The sequence below is a fragment of the Peromyscus eremicus genome, chromosome 6 (genome assembly GCF_949786415.1).
Source record: "Peromyscus eremicus chromosome 6, PerEre_H2_v1, whole genome shotgun sequence".
NCBI classification, from domain to species: domain Eukaryota; kingdom Metazoa; phylum Chordata; class Mammalia; order Rodentia; family Cricetidae; genus Peromyscus; species Peromyscus eremicus.
Genome location: NC_081421.1, coordinates 77,353,309 through 77,371,945, shown reverse-complemented (window position 1 = coordinate 77,371,945; position 18,637 = coordinate 77,353,309). Strand labels below are relative to the sequence as shown.

Below are 18,637 nucleotides of genomic sequence, written 5' to 3'. Positions count from 1 at the left end.
TTCATTTTCATATGTTGAAGGTTAAGATGCACTAGAGGTGGGCTGGAGAGAGAGCTCATCATTTGAGTGTGTACTGCTTTTCCAGAGGACCCCAGTGGCTCACAGCTGCCTGTAACTCTAGCTTCATGGGATCCAGTGCTCTCTTCTGGCCTCCAAGGGCACCAGCACACACATGGCACACACCAGACAAATAAAATAAAAACAAATGTTTTTTAAAAGACATTCTAGAAGCCCAAAGGACAAACAAAGCTAACATCCCTTGCTGTAATAGTTGCTTATTTTATTGTTTCTGTTTGTCTTTTTCCTTACTTTCACCATTAACAGCACAGGTAACAAAGGAAATACTATTTGCTTCCCTGTTTACGTAGATTGTATGATTAATTGACCAATATAAAGATAGTCATAGACTGAAATTCTCATAGTTTGATGTTTAATTGTCAGTGTTTAGTAGTTTCACTGCTTGTTGAAGCAGATTTTCAGTGGAAAACATATTTGTCTGAAATATCTTTGCGCCGTGACATGATAGAATATGATCACATGACTTCTGAATTATATCTCATCATGGTTTCGAACATCATTTTTAGTTTTTATTCTTTTGTCACAACTACATTCTTAAATAACTATCATTTAAGTGGCTTGCCAGAATATCAGTGTAACACGTGGGAGCTTGTAAAATATTGAGGACTTTTGGGTAATCATCTGCCCCAAGGCTCCCTTTGTGTTCCAGCATTCCTTCAGAGTTCTCAGCTTTCCAAGAGTCAATTGTGAATGTATTCAGTCAGAAGGTCCCGCTAAAGTTATGTTACATTTATTTATTTAACTAATTTATTATGTAATTGTGAAGAACCTGAAGTGTAAAAACAGAGTTGTTCTATAACAATATTAGTAGAAAGGTAATAATGTAATATGCAAGGATAATGTCTAGAGCAATGGTTCTCAACCTGGGGGTTGAACTACCCTTTCCACCGGGGTTGCATATCAGATATCCTGCATATCAGATGTTTGCATTACAATTCATAACAGTAGTGAAATTACAGTTATGAAGTAGCAAAGAAAATAATTTTATGGGTATTTTGTGGATGCTCTAACAAATAAATCTTGCCTGAAGATCAGAGGGGAAAGCCAGCCACTAGTCAGCCATAGAGGTCAGGCAGTGGTGGCATACACCGTTAATCCCAGCCCTTGGGATTTCATGCCTTTGCTCCCAGTACTTGAGAGGTACACACACCTTTAATCCTAGCACTAGGAAGGTTGAAACAGGAAGTGATATGGCTGGGCAGAGAAAAGGAATGTAAGGCAGGAGGAGACAGGAGCTCAGTCCTGTTTTGGCTGAGGAGCTGGTGAGGTAAGAGGTGGCTGTGACTTTGTCTCTCTCATCTTTCAGCATTTACCCTGATATCTGGCTCTGGGTTTTTATTAAGACCAATTAGGATTTGTCATACAGGTTACCACAACATGAGGAACTATATTAAAGGGTCACAGCATTAGGAAGGTAGAGAACTAATGTTCTAGGGGATTTCCACTCTGATATTTTCCAGAGTAGATTGATAGCTTGATTTATTTTGGAGAAACTTACAGATTCTTCTGTTATTGCCTTAAAAAAATGAGCTGACCAGTTACCGGTTCTTCTGATTGCCACAGGAAGAGAACTTGTGCTGTAGTTTTGTAAACTGGTGTTGGTTCCATTGGTGGGTTTGTGAAGAAGTACTAGCTCCGTTGACCTCTAGTCATGCCCTGGGCCTCCCACTAGCTTTCAGCCTTTTTGTGTTCTATTTCCTAAAGAGACATACTCCTTAACCTTTGTGATGGAATACAATGATGTTTTATATAGAAAAATAAATAGAACTCTTTCATCTAAATGAACTGCACATTTCTCTATATTTTATAGCCACCTCAACCAGAAAACTCAGTTTGAAAATCCAGTGGAGGAAGCTAAAAGGAAGAAGCAGATAGGACAGGCTGAAGTTCATCCTGCAAAACCAGGTAGAATTTATTTGCTCATTCTAATAAATCGTGAAATATGTATAGTGAGTTAATGAAAGTGAATTTGAACTTTTTATTGCTAAATCTTTGAAACTCAACAGGGAAAGTTTTGTTTCTGTGAAAGTTATGAATAATTTTTTTACAAAATCATGTAAATATTGTGAGAATACTGAGATGTTTGTCATGATTAAATAAAAAGCATGAAATTGTATGAATTTAGGTTGGTTTTTAAAGATTGGGTTGTTCCTTTATTTTTGAAGCCTGGCTCAGTATTAGCTCTTTAGTTCCCTATAGCTTCTGAGTTAACTCCTTAAATCAAATATATAGATGTAATCTTCAAGATTTTCTTCTGACCAATATTAATCAGTACTAAGTAAATCTACTAGAGTATTTCCCAATGCCATTGGCTATCATGTAGATAGTAGGTATTCGTCATATAGAATCACTCGGAAGACATTTTAAGTTGCATGAAGTTTTAATGCACCTAGTCACAGTTTTTGGGTTTTTTTTCCTTTGGAAAGCTGCTCAAGAAGTTCTTGGATGTTACTCTCCTCTGTCTCCTTCCTTTCTTCATGTGTCATTACAACCAAGTTCTCTGCTTATATTGTAGAATACAATATGACCCATTTGTGTTATCTGTGAGAAAAATAGTTCTTTCTTCCAGCTACTCTTCAAAAACGTAGGTGCCTTCCTTAAGCTTTGCATGTAGTTTAGCAAATATTTTCAGTTTAACAGATTTTTTTTAGCACTTTTCATATGTCCTATGCCTCACTAGTCACTAGCTATTCAAAAATGTTTAAGATGAAGTCAGTTCTCACCCCCAAGAATTCATAGTATGGTAGATAATGGTCCTAAGATGTAATGAGAAGTGTGATTTAAAATAGTGGATAACTGTGCTGGCTAAAGAGCAGGCTTAAATCTCATTATGTAACCTTGGTTAAGTTCCCTAAAGTGTTTATGCCTGTTTTCTCATCTATGAAATAATAATAATATCATCCTATGGAGACACCTTCTCAAGACATTGAAGATATCTCAAGAGGAAGGTACTATTATATTAAATGTGTGTGTAAATAAATAAAATGCTTATAGTAGTATTTGCTATGTGGTAATCAACAAATGATATTCTTTATAAATGATTTCAGCATTATAAATGGGTACAGAATCACCTTTTATCTGATGAGAATACATTCCAAGACCACCAGTTGATGCCTAAAGTAGTGTATAGCATTAAGCCTTGTGTAAACTTTTTCCTGTGTATACATACCTCTGATAAATTTAATATTTTAAAAATATTTATTTATTTTTTATTTTAAGCGTGTGAATGTTTTACCTGCATGTATGTCTGTGTATCACAAACATGCAGTGCCCATAGACGTCAGAAGAGGGTGTTGGGTCCTCCAAGACTGGAGTTACAGACATTGTGAGCCACCGTGTGGGTGCTGGTAACCAAACCCAGATCCTTTTCAAGAGCATCAAGTTCTCTTAACCACTGAGCCATCTCTTTAGCCCTACCTTTTCACTTAATGGAAACTTCACAATTTCTCTTTGACATGTCCAAATCATCAGCATCACTACCACAAGAGTTGATCTGAAAACCAAATGGCTACTAACAGCTGTCAGGTGGTAGTGTATACGGATGGACACCTGATGGAAGGATGACTGTGGACTAGATGCTAACAGCTGTCAGGTGGTAGTGTATACGGATGGACACCTGATGGAAGGATGACTGTGGACTAGATGCTAACAGCTGTCAGGTGGTAGTGTATACGGATGGACACCTGATGGAAGGATGACTGTGGACTAGATAAGATGGACCAAGGTGGCACAAGATTCCACCACACTTCTCAGAACAATATGCAACTTAGTTTATAGTTTATTTCCATTTAATATTTTCAGAATTCATCTAACTGTAAATAACGGAAACTATAAAAAAACAAAACTTAATGGAGAGAGGCTACAGTAGTGGAGTATGGGTAAGGGGAAAACTAGAGAAAAGGCAGTGAAGCAGAAAGAAAGTGGGTGTTTTACATTTCTGAAGATGTCCAGAAATCCTATAAAGATATTAGTCACAGTTCCCCCACACACACACAACAAGGGTTTAGGTTTTTTGTTTTGTTTTGTTTACAAGACCAGCAAATTTTTAATTTATTTTTTAGGATATCATATGAAGTAATGAACTTCATTATGGCATTTTTACCATATATGTCATATTTTGTTCTCAACAATTCCCTTCCAGCAATTTAAAATCAAGCATTCTGATGTAGTACAAAGATGTACTAACTTTCTGAGGAATATGACAGGAAACATTAGTCTTTGTTTTCCACAATTAAAGAGTTATGTCTCAGTCAGGCATGGTGGTGCACACCTTTAATCCCAGCACTCCAGAAGCAGAGGCACGAAGATGTGAATTCAAGGCCAGCGTGGTCTACAGATGGAGTTCCAGGACAGCCAGGGCTGTTACACACAGAAACCCTGTTTCCCCCCTGCCCCCCCCAAAAAAGTTATATCTCTATAAGAGCAGAAAATACTGTGTGTACAATGAAAATACCACACTCTGTAACAGATAGTATTCTCAAACCTGGGCCAAGGCATTCTGGCCAGTGTTTATTGACAGAACCATGGCTGCAGTGAAGTCTGTGATGCAACATGGATGAGTACTCCAAAAACACCTCAGGCTCATTAAGCATTTGATTTTGGATTTTGAGTTCTTGTGTGTTCATAAATCTGTTACTGTTGCCAGACATTTCCCAGCCCCATGGTTACATGACCTCAAGTGAAATAAATAGTAAGCCAGGGTTTCCGAAGCCGTGATTTAGTACACCTTTTGTGTGTGTGTGTGTGTGTGTGTGTGTGTGTGTGTGTGCAAGCCTTTGGACGGAAGTGTTACAGTTTGATGCTTTGTAAAAATTCTGTGGAATTTAAAGAATGAGAGGAGCCCAGCTTTAAGGCCATTGAGGATTCTTGGTGACCTGTGGGGGAATCATGCATTCCTGTCCTTGTACTAGCACTAAGCAAGTGAGGGGTGACAGAGGGGGAAGAAAAACACAACCCAGGGAGGGACAGCAGCAAGCTGTGAGCATAAAGAGGGGGTGGCCACTGTCCCTCCATGCTGAAGTGCCCCCTAGTGGGCTCTTCCTTATGTTGGGTAGGGTGGAAAGAACGCAGCCAAGTCCCTTTGCCAGGGCCTCCTAAACAGGGTATGGTAACTCTGTGACATCATTGAAAGGGAGAACTTGTAGCAAACACTTTCCTGTAATTTGCATATTTTCCAGAATCTTTGACTCCCAGGAAGAATGATAATGTTTCTTGGCCTGAAACTTAAAAACCCAAATTGTTATTTTTGATTCTTAGGTTCAAAATCATCAAGTGGAAAGATATCCAGGATTTAGTTCTTTTTAAACTTAAATTTTCCTGTACCTTCAGAGTTTCTGTGATTTCCTATTCTTTAGGGTTTTTTTTTTTATTGTTGTTATTTTTACTTAGGTTATACAAATATATTGAAGATTGACTGTATACAGTTTATTCATTATAATTATTTTTGTTTTCAAATCTAATTCTTATTTTTGACCCAGATGTGGAAAGATCTCATTTTACTCGGGATCCATCCCAACTTAAAGGTGTCCTTGTTCGAGCATCACTGAAAAAGAGTACAATGGGATTTGGTTTTACCATTATTGGTGGAGATAGGCCTGATGAATTTCTACAAGTGAAAAATGTGCTAAAAGATGGACCCGCAGCTCAGGATGGGAAAATTGCACCAGGTAACAAGGTTTTCAGAATTACTGGAAGAGTCGTGGTACACTAACAAAAATTAGAGCAAAACTGTTTGTGTGTGTGTGTGTGTATGTATGTGTGTGTGTGTGTGTGTGTGAATAAATGAAGAGAATATACTATGTAATTGAAGCTTGAGATTCCTGTATTAAGATAATTTATCCTTTAATTAAATACATTGCTAGTTTGAAAGCTGGCTGTTTTTATAATAAGAAACTGTTAAAACATTTTTATTAATGTTTGATTTTGTATAATTTTTAGATAATATTTTGACTGTATAAAACTTAATATTTGATAGCCATCACAGAAGATCATTTGATTGATAATAGAGTACATTAAAAATTTTTTCATAGGTATATGGGTGTTTTGCCTGCATGTATATATGTATACCATGTATGTGCCCAAGGAAGCCAGAGGAAGGAGTTAGATCCCCTGAGAGTGGAGTTACAGATGGGTGGGTGCTGGGAATCAAACCTGGGTCCTCTGGAAGAGCAGCCAGTGCTCTTCACCACTGAGCCATCTCTCCAGCTCCTGTAAGGTACTTTTATAGCTCCCTAATATCTATTTATCATCTCTTTTGAAAAGTAGTCCACTGATATGTTTTTAGTGATAACAAAGAAATTCTTATTTTTAATCTATGTTTCCCCCTTTCTTGGCCTTACTTGAAGTTAGTAAAATTCAACTACTGTGTTTAATATTATAGATACAATCATCACTATTTTTATAAGGCTACATAAAGTTTAGGTTGTCTTGTATTTAATTTTCCCAGTCTTTAATTGGTAATTGCTAGATATTTTATTATGACTGACATTGTTTGTTTCTAAAGACCTTGGAAGAGATTCAAGACAAATTACTGAATATTGTGGTGGATTACACACTGTTTTCCAAAGAGGTCGTGTTCCACTGGGGTTCCTTATTGCAGAGTTTGACTTTTCAAATCATGTATTTTATATCCTGTTGTAATGTGAACTCACACTTGGATGACTCAGTTGTTACTGTACTTTTTCATGACAAATATCAAGTTACTTTTAATTAAGTTATAGAATCTCTCATGTACCTTTCAATGAATTGATAGAAACTTTAAAAAAAGAAAACCTAAAATAATTGAAATTTATATTTAACTTTTATTTTTAAAATTAATGAACTTCAAGATCTTAATCTTAACATTAATAGAAAAGGTTTCCTTTTTAATTTTCAATTTTAACCTTTCAACATTTGTTCATGAAACACATCACATACCATAGATGATAGGTAGGTAGGTAGATAGATAGATAGATAGATAGATAGATAGATAGATAGATATACAAGGTTTCATAATACAATTTCTCATTCACCTAAAGTTGTTAGTTTGCATAAAAACTCAATACTTGTATAAGGACTTTAGGAACTTTTTAGGAACTTTTCATTTGGAGGTAAAAAGTTAAAGCTTTGTTTATAATTAATCTAATTTCTGTATCCTCTTAGATTAGACAAATTTCTACAAAGTAACATTTTTTTAAAAAATACTATTTATGTTTGTGGGTGTTTTGCAGCATCTGTGTCTGTATGACATGAGTGCCTGTGGAAGCCAGAAGAGGGTGTCAGATACCCTGAGAGTAGAATTACAAATGGTTGTGAGCGTCTATGTGGTGCTGGGAATCGAACCTGGGTCCTCTGGAAGAGCAGCCATTGCACTTAAAGGCTGAGCCATCTTTCCAGTCCCTGAAAAGTAACATTTTCAACACCGTGCATCCTGTTTTTTGAGGTCTCAGTGCAACAAAATACCTTTGTCAGTAATATTTTAAATAATTATATGAAATAAAAGAAAATAGATGAGATAATGAAATTTTATTTTATTTTGTTGTTGGATAGCTAATTTCAAAAGTCAGGGTGGTGTTAAAATTGCCAATTGTTGAAATTCTGTGGAATGAGTACAAAATGAGCATAATATTATAAAAGAGAAAGACAAAATTAAATCTTACAAGAATTGGTTAATCTCACCTTTCAGTATCTTAAAAATATACTCATTGGTTATCTTGATTTTGTTGTTGCTGCTGTTTTCTCTGTTTGAAATCAGACTCAGAGTAAATATAAAATCTCTACAGAAAAGACCCTAAAGTGAAATGAACTGATGAGAGATCTTGCCATTCTACTCTTCCTCTTTTTTTGCATTAGAATAGAGTTAAGAGACATTGATAAATAGCATGTTTGTACAAGTAGCCAATGGAGTTACTTTCTTTTGTATGTGCTAAATACCTACCCACACTGTACTAAGTTTTGAATAACCACTTAGTAATGGCTCAGAAAGTACATAACAAATGCAATAAAACTTGGAGAGTTTTTAAATAATAGACTTGAATTTGAGGTTTTAACTCTTTGATGTTAAAATAATTAATAATTTGACATTTAGGAGATATCTCAATGGTTAAAAAAAACAAAAGCACTTGCTGCTCTCCCAAAGACCCCAGGTTGTTCAGTTCCCAGTAGCTTACAGCTACCTGTGTCCCCAGCTCCAGGGAGCCCAACACCCTGTCCTGTCTTCTGTCACTATCTACACATGCATGACATACACATTGACAGACACACACAGAGACAAATGAATGAAAATATTAAAAATAAGTCTTAAAAGATGCAGACATTTGTATCTATTTTTTATAGCAAAGTTTTAACAGCAAATATATGTATTGCAAATCTCATTTCAATATTTATAAACAATTAGAGAGTTTCAGAACTCAAATTTAGTTTCTGATTTTGTTTTTGCCTTTTCTCTAGCAAAAAGATTAACTTATTTGGTGGTTTTAATATTTTAACATGATTATATTTTATCAGGTGATGTTATTGTAGACATCAATGGCAACTGTGTCCTTGGTCACACCCATGCAGATGTTGTCCAGATGTTTCAGTTGGTACCTGTCAGCCAGTATGTCAACCTTACTTTATGCCGTGGTTATCCACTTCCTGATGACAGTGAAGATCCTGTTGTGGACATTGTTGCTGCTACTCCTGTCATCAATGGACAATCATTAACAAAGGGAGAGACGTGCATGAACACTCAGGATTTTAAACCAGGAGCAATGGCTTTGGATCAAAATGGAAAACCAGGCCAAATCTTGGCCAGTGACCGTCTCAACGGGCCATCAGATTCAAGTGAACAGAGAGCATCCCTGGCTTCGTCAGGCAGCTCCCAGCCTGAACTAGTGACTGTCCCTCTGATTAAGGGCCCCAAGGGCTTTGGGTTTGCGATTGCTGACAGCCCAACCGGACAGAAGGTGAAAATGATTTTGGATAGCCAGTGGTGTCAAGGCCTTCAAAAAGGGGATGTCATCAAAGAAATTTACCACCAGAATGTGCAGAATTTAACACATCTCCAAGTGGTGGAAGTACTAAAGCAGTTCCCAGTCGGTGCGGATGTGCCGTTGCTCATCTTAAGAGGAGGTGAGTGACAGCACCAGGGTGACTCTTCATTCCAAGCCTTTATATCCGATCATTGCCCGCCCTGCCAGGGCAGGTGTCTTCTACTAGCATATTTCCCTGACAGTTAGTGTGCATTTTTCTTGTGGCTCTGGCTGCATGTTTCACGAGCAGTATCTTTTTAAACTCTGTGTTGATTATTAGTGGTTTCATTCATGTCCCTTATGAATATAATTTCTTCCCATGATAGTCTTTTTAAAATACAATTTATAATTTTAATGATTAGAGAAAGTCATGGTACTATGCTACATCAAATAAAACACATCCTCTTAATTTCATTTTTTCAGTTGATAGCGATAATAGAAATTGACTTTTTTTAGCCAGTGGTGCTTTATCAAGAACTCTGGACCACACCAGAGATTTTAAATTCTAACATGTTTATGTATGAGGAAAACAAAGAGGTGTTAGCCTTTCCTTTGTCTTAAGCTCTACAATCTGCCCATAAATGTTGATTAAATCTCACAGTGCTTATGTAAAGAAAAAAAAGGGGAAATTTAATTTTTCAAGGTCATCAACTGATACGAACCACTCTTAGACATTTTAAATCTAATTCTAAGGACTAACTACAAAGTTGAATTTCAGTAGACTTTCTTAAGTCCATACCAATGAACGACTAGTGTTTAGCCTTTCTTCCTTATCTCCTCGACGCTTAGTTTTTATATTTGAGGCACACTTTACTACTTAGGAGAGTTTTGCATTTTTTTTTCTGCATTTTTTTCTTTTTTTATCCATTTTGATATAGTTTCCAGGTGATGTAGTACAGTATGCTCAGAGTCAGGTAAAAACAATCTTTGTGATGGGGCTGACAGAATGGGTCAGTAGAGTTCAGATACCAGCATCCATATAACAAGCCAGGCAGAGAGCCTGCCTCTGCCTCTGAGGAATAGGTGGAGTGTCGAGGAGGACTAGGTAGAGGAGGACATCCAATGCCCTCTTCTGGCCACCATGTGTACACATTGCTAACAGCCCTATCTTCCATGTCATAAAGTAGACAACTGAAAAACCTTTGCAAAAACCCTTTTAGTTTGTTTCAGAGGAGCCAGGTAAGAAGTAGTTAAATATTAAAACAGCACACTAGTGAAGACACACACACACACAAATAAATAAGTAGACAGATAGATAGATAAATAAATAAATGCAAATAGATCTTTAAAAGAAATATCTTTGTGAATGCTTGAGAGTTTTCTAACAAATCTAACAGAGACCAAAGTTTGATATTTGGGGGTTGATATAAGTTTGCTGCCTCTCTGCTTACTGTTTCTGTGATTTAAGGAACCATAACTATTAAATGATACTAGCATTTATGCCTCAGGAATGTTGTAGTGTTGAAGATAATAGATGTTTAATGCCTGACACAAAGCTGATACTAGATAGAGTTTATTATTAACCTTCTGAAATTGAAGTTTTATCAGAGACATTATTAATGTTTATGTCTAGGAGTGTTTCCTCTGTTTTTAATTTTATTTTTTTAATTTTAGGTCCTCGTTCACCAACTAAAACTGCCAAAATGGTAAGTACTATGGTGATCCTCCAATGTTTTCCCTATACCCTGAAAGAGGTGCCTCATTCCCCTATAGAAGGGCAGCTTCTTACTACGGGAATGGCTGTGAGAAGTCAAAGAGAAGCTTATTGCCCTAGGCTTAGATGAGAAATTCCAAGGAGTTGGTAGAAAACTGCCTGAGAGGGTTGTGCTGGGTTGGTTAAGGCTTGCTGCTGGAGAACACTAGAGGCCCAGATTGCCAACAGTCCTACTCACAAAGTTATAAAGTGGTCCACTGAAGAACCTGTGTAAACATCCTATTAGTTTTTTTCCGGAGGAGCCAGGTAAAAAGTAGCTAAATTTTAGCCGGGCGGTGGTGGCGCACGCCTTTAATCCCAGCACTCGGGAGGCAGAGCCAGGCGGATCTCTGTGAGTTCGAGGCCAACCTGGGCTACCAAGTGAGTTCCAGGAAAGGCGCAAAGCTACACAGAGAAACCCTGTCTCGAAAAACCAAAAAAAAAAAGTAGTTAAATGTTAGGACAGATAGCAAGCATCTTCTTACTGGTGCCCAAGGAGAAGACATAGTAGCTGATCCTAATTTCATGAAGACTAAATAACCAGACTTAAATGAACTCACATTTAAGACTCAGCAAAACTTTTCATATTGTTACCTTCTGAGCTAAATCTTCTTATATCAAATGATAAGACTGTTAGATCTGAAACAGTGTCTTCTTTATTACTCCTTTGAATAACGAGAAACCTATTTAAAGATCTATAGGAGAAAATAGACATTAAAATGGTGGTGCCAAGTGCTATGATGGTGAAAGAAACTGTACCAGGCATAACATATATTTGTGGATACCTACATGGATATAAAGACAATTATATTAAAATCTCAGCTCAGTTAATGGTTTGGCTAACTTGGAATAGAAAGGTGGTTTCTATTAAAAGTCATAGGTGTCTAAAGGAAAGATCACATGGTATGAAATAGGTTAATTCTACCAACACATCAAGTCTGCAAAGTTGCTGTTGAGTGGATCAGGTGATGGGGTAAATGCTGAAAGATCAGAGAAGTAAAGGAGCAACCACTAGAGAGACTTCTTACCTCGGCCAAAAGGGGTGAGCTCCTGTTTCCTCCTGCCTTATATTCCTCTCTCTGCCCAGCCATATCACTTCCAAGTGCTGGGATCAAAGGTGTGTGCCACCACTGCCTGGCCTCTATGGTTAACTAGTGGCTAGCTCCGCAATCTGATCTCCAGGCAAGCTTTATTTATTAGAGCACAAACAAAATATCACCACATTTCCCCCTTTTTGTCTAAAATTTTAAAAAAGATTATAACTAATAAAAGAAAAACTATATTCAATAAGTACAATAACTACATACAATAAATACAGGCAATAAATTAATCAACAATGTCTAGTCCATAAACATTTGACAAATTCAGAGAAAATACTCCATTATCTATCCTATTTTAGTGAGTCCAGAAGGTTGTACCTAATTCACTTTTATTCTAACTTGTCTTACCAAAACTATCTTCTAATGTCTCTCAACCCTATACACTTTACACCTATTTAGTGAATTTCTTTTCTGAATCTGGTAACAAGGAAAATTTATAACTACCACTATAAAATCTTCAATGCCATCAGAGACCCGAGAAGTAAATAATATTGCCTGAGTAAGCAGGAAGTGCAAGCAATCAACTTCTAAAAATATGTGAGAAATGACAGAAACAGCTGGCTGCCTGGACAGTCACCCAAGGTTCCTTTGTAACATTGCCGCATCCATCTTCAGCCTACTGGCCTAGCATATCTGACAGGCTTTTCTGTGAAGCAGGATATTCTGAAGGGCTGTCCTACCTTGTCTTGGCAAAGTTTGGCAGTCACTTTCTTTTGTGTCCTGCTTGTCCCATTTGGACAGCTTACTGTCAGCAGTCAAGGCAAGAGCACTTTCTTGTCCAGTGGCTAACTTTTACCACAAAGAAAGTAAACTCCATATGGAGTTTCTTCGAGTCTCATCATCGTCTCTGAAGTAAATTGGTACTGCCAGGAGCAGACATATCTCATGGTCATAAAAAAAAAAAAAAAAAAGAATCTATGTTGTTAAACATCTTAAATGCCATATTTTGTAGCTCTCTGAAGTGTTTGAAAATGACCTCTCTATCCAAAATATATCTCTGTTTGACCTTGAAAACATACCTAATATGAGTACAAGTTCAATTGTAATAGGTGACTGATTACTAACCTGCATTTCCTTATTATCCTAAATAGTTGGTAATAATAACTTTCAAGGACCAAAAGTTTTTATTACATTGTTAAATGAGTTGTGTATGTACAATACCTTGAACAAGAGTAGAAATGTATGTACAATATGTTCTAACAAAAATAATCTCAAATTTTTATCAATATACAAAGATCCATTTCAATGTAAAATATTTCAATGTAATACTATTAATTGCTTTTTTGCTTTAAAAGTATATTCAATAATCTACCTTTTTATTGTTGGTTGTTTTTGCTCTTCTGCTCTGTATATATACAGAGGCTTATTCTTACTTATGGATGCCCAGCCGTAGCTTGGCTTTTTTCTTGCCAGCTTTTCTTAACTTAAATTAGCCCATCTACCTTTGGCCTCAAAGGTTTTTTATTTTTCTCTATTCCTGTATACCTTTTCTTTCCTTCTTACTCCATGTCTGGCTATGTAGCTGGGTGGCTGGCCCCTGGAGTCCTCCTCCCTCTCTGGCTACTTATTTTCTCCTCCCAGATTTCTTCTTCTATATATTCTCTCTGCCTGCAAGTATCGCCTATCCTTTCTCCTGCCTTACTATTGGCTGTTTAGTTCTTTATTAGACTAGTAGATGTTTTAGACAGGCACAGTAACACAGCTTCACAGTTAAACAAATGCAACATAAACTAAAGAAATATACATTAAAATAATATTCTACAACATTTTATCCTATTTCTATATCCAACCTTTTTCTTTTCAGAGTAGATTCAATAATCTACCCTTATATCCTATCATATCTCTATCCCCCTTTTTTCTTTTCAAAACAAGAATCTTGAATCTCAACTCCATTGTTCAGCTTTTTTTTTTAACCATTACCAATAATGACTTGTAACCAACCACCCTAAACAATAACAAATATCCATAACCCATTGAAAGACCAAAAACCACCCACTTCACCTCTTGGGATTGTGGGTGTCATGTTCTTAAAATTACTTCCTGCTGTCTGGGGGCAATAGCACCTTTAGGGGATCCTGAAAAGAAACATTTGGATTAATTGTCAAGTCCTGGGAGAGGTAGCTGTATCATTTGTTGTCCAGTCTCTGCATAATGGGAAAGTGCAGGGCTTGTCTCAAGTCCTGACTAGAGTAGTCTGTGAAGCTGGATCATCTCAGCCAGCTACCTCGAAATTGTCCTGAGCAGTTTGTAGTCCAAAGCTGATCTTTATTGGTATTTGTCATCTTAGTGGCATTATCACAGTGCAGGTAGAATCATCATCGTGGGGCCCCATCTTCCTTTTGGAGACTTCAGAGGTGATTGTTTGATATGGTCATGGTTCACTGCAGAAAACTTAAACATTTTAAATGTCATATGTAGCAGATCTTAAAGAGGTTAAAGGATCATATTTTGTTATGTACATTCCAGAGTACAAAAACTTAATTACCAGTTACCTGATAGAGACTCAAACCCGAAATCATGTACAGGAAACTAGATGAAGCTTTTTTCTAGAATTAGTTAGTACTCTATGTGACCATCAATATGACAAAAAGTTTAATATTTATATATATATATATATTAATTTTGTAAATTTTGGGATAATATTTATACCTTAAGAAAAGTTTTAAAGAGTCAAAAATAAAACCAAAGACTTATGAGATTAGTGGTAATAGAACAGTCCCTTAATTTCTGTTTTTCTTCGGTCTCATATCAGGTAGCTCTTCTGACATGAGACAGATTTTGGATTTTACTTTAACAAACATGCTTGGGTTTAGAGAAGGAGAGAGCCACACTCCAACTCCAAAACTACCCTTAATGTTTAATTGAACTGGAACTACAAAAAGACTATTTTCATTATATTTCTGCAGAGAATAGCAGAAACAAACATTAAGGACGATTTATGAAATTTTATCCTGTTGAAAATATGATACATCAATAGGTCACGTTACTCTTTTTCTTGAGACATTTTTTTCTGGATGATTTGTCCTTTTTCTTCAGATGTCTCATTTGTCCAGTGGTCTTCAGATTACTTAGCTGGATGCTTTCATTCTCTTGAAAAGACAAAAATAAAACCCTGCCCCAACCCTAACTTTGGGGAGGTTCCCTTTTGACAAGTTATATCTGATCAAATGAGAAGCATTTGTTAACCTTATAAGTTAGTTTAGATTGAACAAATGGCCATGCTATTTGATAAACTATCACCTCTTCTAAATAAGAGGTCTCTCTTGTTCAAATCGAACCTTTATCAATTTTGATGGTATCCATAGCTTTTCTTCTTCTGAGGAAACAAAAGCAAAACCTCGTCCCCAACGTAACACATATCCTGGTTACCATTCTGAGGTCAGCACATCTTTAAAGTATACAGGCTGATTTAATTCCGTAGTTTTTTCTATTATTCATTGTCTCTCTGCAGATATCATTCCTTCTCATTAACATTTAGAAAATTCAAAGTTAATAAAGCACTATGCAATCTATTTCTGGGGTTTTTTGTTACCCCTTTCTGTTTGTTTAGCATATCCTTTAAAGTTCAATTTGATATTTCTACAACTGCTTGCCCTGTAGGATTTTGTGGTATACCTGTAATGTGCTTTATATTGTAAAAAGCAAAAAATTGTTTCATTTTACTAGAAACATATACTGGAGCCTTATCAATCATAATTTGTACAGGTATATCCATGATGGCCATAGCTTCTAGCAAATGTGTGATCTATAGAATCAGCCTCTTCAGAACTCAAAGCAGTTGCTCATTTAAATCCTGAATAGGTATCAATGGTATGGTGTACATATTTTAATTTTCCAAATTCTACAAAATGAAACACATCCATCTGCCAGATTTTATTCCCTTGAGTACCTTTTGGGTTACTTCCTGCAGGTAGTGGAGGTTGGTTGTACAAAGAACAAGTAGGACATTTCCTTATAATTTCCTTGGCTTGTTGCCAAGTGATGGAAAAATCTTTTATCAAATCTTTGCTATTGACATGGTGTTTTTAAATGAAATTCTGAGGCCTCCAACACATTTCCTATCAATAATTGATCAATTTTGTCATTACCTTATGCTAGAGGACTTGGCAGACCTGTATGGGATCTGATGTGTGACATATATTTATATGAGATGGTTCCTATTCCTAATTATTTCTTGTAACTGAATAAATAATGGAGTTAATTCTGACTCATCAGGAATAAATTCAGCAGTTTGAATGTGTAAAACAACTCTTTATGCATACTGAGAGTCAGTAACTATGTTTAAAAGATTCCATTAAATCCATTAGTACCATCAGAGTAGCATATAATTCTGACTTTTGGTCAGAATCACTTAAATTTCCTGATTTATAACCTGCCTTTTCTGATTTGTTTGCATCAGTATAAAATGTTGGGCTCCAGAAATTGGTGTTCCCTGTACAATGTGAGGAAAGATCCAGTTAGTTCTCTTTATAAAATGAATTTTCTTGCTTTGAGGATATTTGTTGTTAATCTCTCCCAAAAAATTACTGCAAGCTCTTTGCCAGGGTTCACTTTCTACCCATAATTTGTCAATTTCATCATTAGTAAAAGGTACTGCAATTTCTACTGGGTCTATTCCTGGTAATTGACAAAGTCTCAATTTTCCCTTTAGAATCAACTCAGAAATCTTTTCCACACAAGTTTTTAATTTTTTACTCTATTTATGTGGTAAAAATATCCATTCTAAGATAACATCTTCCCTCTGCAATAATATTCCTGTAGGAGAATGCATAGAGGGTAAAATAACCAGAATGTAGTCAAGCTCTGGATCCACATGATCCCCGTGTGCATTCTGTAATTTCTTTTCCACCAAAGCCAATTCTCTCTCAGCTTCAGCTGATAGTACTCTTGGACTATTTGAGTCTTGTCACCTTTTAAGGTTTGAAACAAATTAATCAGTTCAGTATTTTTTACTCCAATAGTGGGCCATAGATGAGCAATGTATTCCAGCAATCTTTGAAAGTCATTAAGAGTCTGAAATTGAGCCGGGCGGTGGTGGCACGCCTTTAATCCCAGCCCTCGGGAGGCAGAGGCAGGTGGATCTCTGTGAGTTCGAGGCCAGCCTGGTCTACAGAGCGAGATCCAGGATAGGCGCAAAGCTACACAGGGAAACCCTGTCTCGAAAAACAAACAAACAAAAGAGTCCACAACTGATTGTAACATGAGTTCCTAAATCGTCTTAATAAAAACCCAGAGCCACCTGTCTCACCCCACACCATACACCATACCGTGATAATAATAAGGAAAGGAAAGAGATAATTTTGTCTGACTGCTTTGAGAAAGTTGTGTTTGTATTCTGTTTTCCCTTTTCTGACTGATTGCCCAGCATGGGTGCTTTCGTATATGGATTGTCATTGCCCAGCAGAGGTTTTGCCATACATCTGGAAAAGGAGGGGTTTCTTAGAGAGAGTGTTATCTTAAATGTCTTCACTGGAAATTAAATTCAGTGAGGTGGGGGGGGGGGGGTAGAGCTTTCCTCTTGCTTTCTTTAGAAGTGTTGTTGCCTTCTATTTATTTATCTTCATCTCCAAGTCAATTTGTGTCTTGGTGGTAGAGGAAAAGATAAGAATGTTTACACATAAGACTAAAACCCCTTAGTCAAATCATTATATAAATGACTTTAAATAACGTCAGTCTAATACATTTTAACCAGATAAACATGGCCATGTAAGTGAATTCATGGACATCTGAGCAGTCTTGGGTGACTTTTGTCTCCTTTACAACCCTGCTTAGTTAACATCTCCAGCTCACAGCACAGTCTTATGAAGTAACCAACCATCTTAATTTTAAAATACTAAGTAAGGCCCCCCCTTTTTTTTCCATTTTAGAAAACTGATACAAAGGAAAATTCAGGAAGTTTGGAGGCCATAAATGAGCCTGTTCCCCAGCCTATGCCTTTTCCGCCCAGCATTATCAGGTCAGGATCCCCAAAATTGGATCCTTCTGAGGTCTACCTGAAGTCTAAGACTTTATATGAAGATAAACGTAAGTAATTGGGAATATTTGAGGGGAGCATGTAACAAGATCAATTTGAATTATTTTAAAATTGGAACTCTACCATCCTTTACAAGCATATTGAGAAACTATTCCTTCATTCCCATTTTAATGTGATTTTGAACTTTTTTTCCACATATATTTAATATTCATTTTTTTTCCAAAACCATGAATTAAGTACAAGCTGTCCACAACAAATTGCAATACAGAAAAAAATAGGTACATGCACCCAGACGAATACATGATCAAATCAGTACATACAGTGTAAGTCCAATGGCACAGTGGACGTGGGTTGGACTTTAACCCAGAACTTGGGGGTCAAAATGAGTACATGTAGCCTAGCAGGGACAGCGATAGAAGATAAACTGGATAAATTGGGATGCGGAGTAGGAAATAATCAACTCATCAGCATGAGTTGTAGGAAATATCAGGTAATGCTTCCTACAGGAAGCAGACCTAAGCCCTCAGGGGTGAGGAGGTGTTATTTAGAAGACAAATGGAGGAGCATTTGTGTGTGTGCTCCCTTGGCCGTGTTCTGCAGAAAGTGCAATACGACTGTGACTGGCAAGGAAAGCCAGAGGAAGAGAGCCACAGAGACTGTGGACAGCAGATGAGGAAGCTGGAACTGGGTGTATAAAAGAGAACCACAGAATAGGGTTAGCTGTAGGGAAAATAGTGCTGGGTTTATGTGTTAGGAAGATCTTTCTGCCTAGAGGATGGAGCTAATCAGAGTGGTGTGAAGT

General features: G+C 36.8%; 1 protein-coding gene across 1 annotated transcript in view; it reads left to right on the top strand.

The window, feature by feature from the left end:
- The window catches only part of Magi3 (membrane associated guanylate kinase, WW and PDZ domain containing 3), a 228,916-nt gene that overhangs the window by 172,529 nt on the left and 37,750 nt on the right, over positions 1–18,637 (top strand). The window contains exons 8-12 of the mRNA XM_059266005.1: positions 1,889–1,983; positions 5,556–5,744; positions 8,563–9,168; positions 10,683–10,714; positions 17,729–17,885. Of these exons, the coding sequence (XP_059121988.1) occupies positions 1,889–1,983; positions 5,556–5,744; positions 8,563–9,168; positions 10,683–10,714; positions 17,729–17,885 (1,079 nt within the window). The remainder of the gene's footprint in view (positions 1–1,888; positions 1,984–5,555; positions 5,745–8,562; positions 9,169–10,682; positions 10,715–17,728; positions 17,886–18,637) is intronic.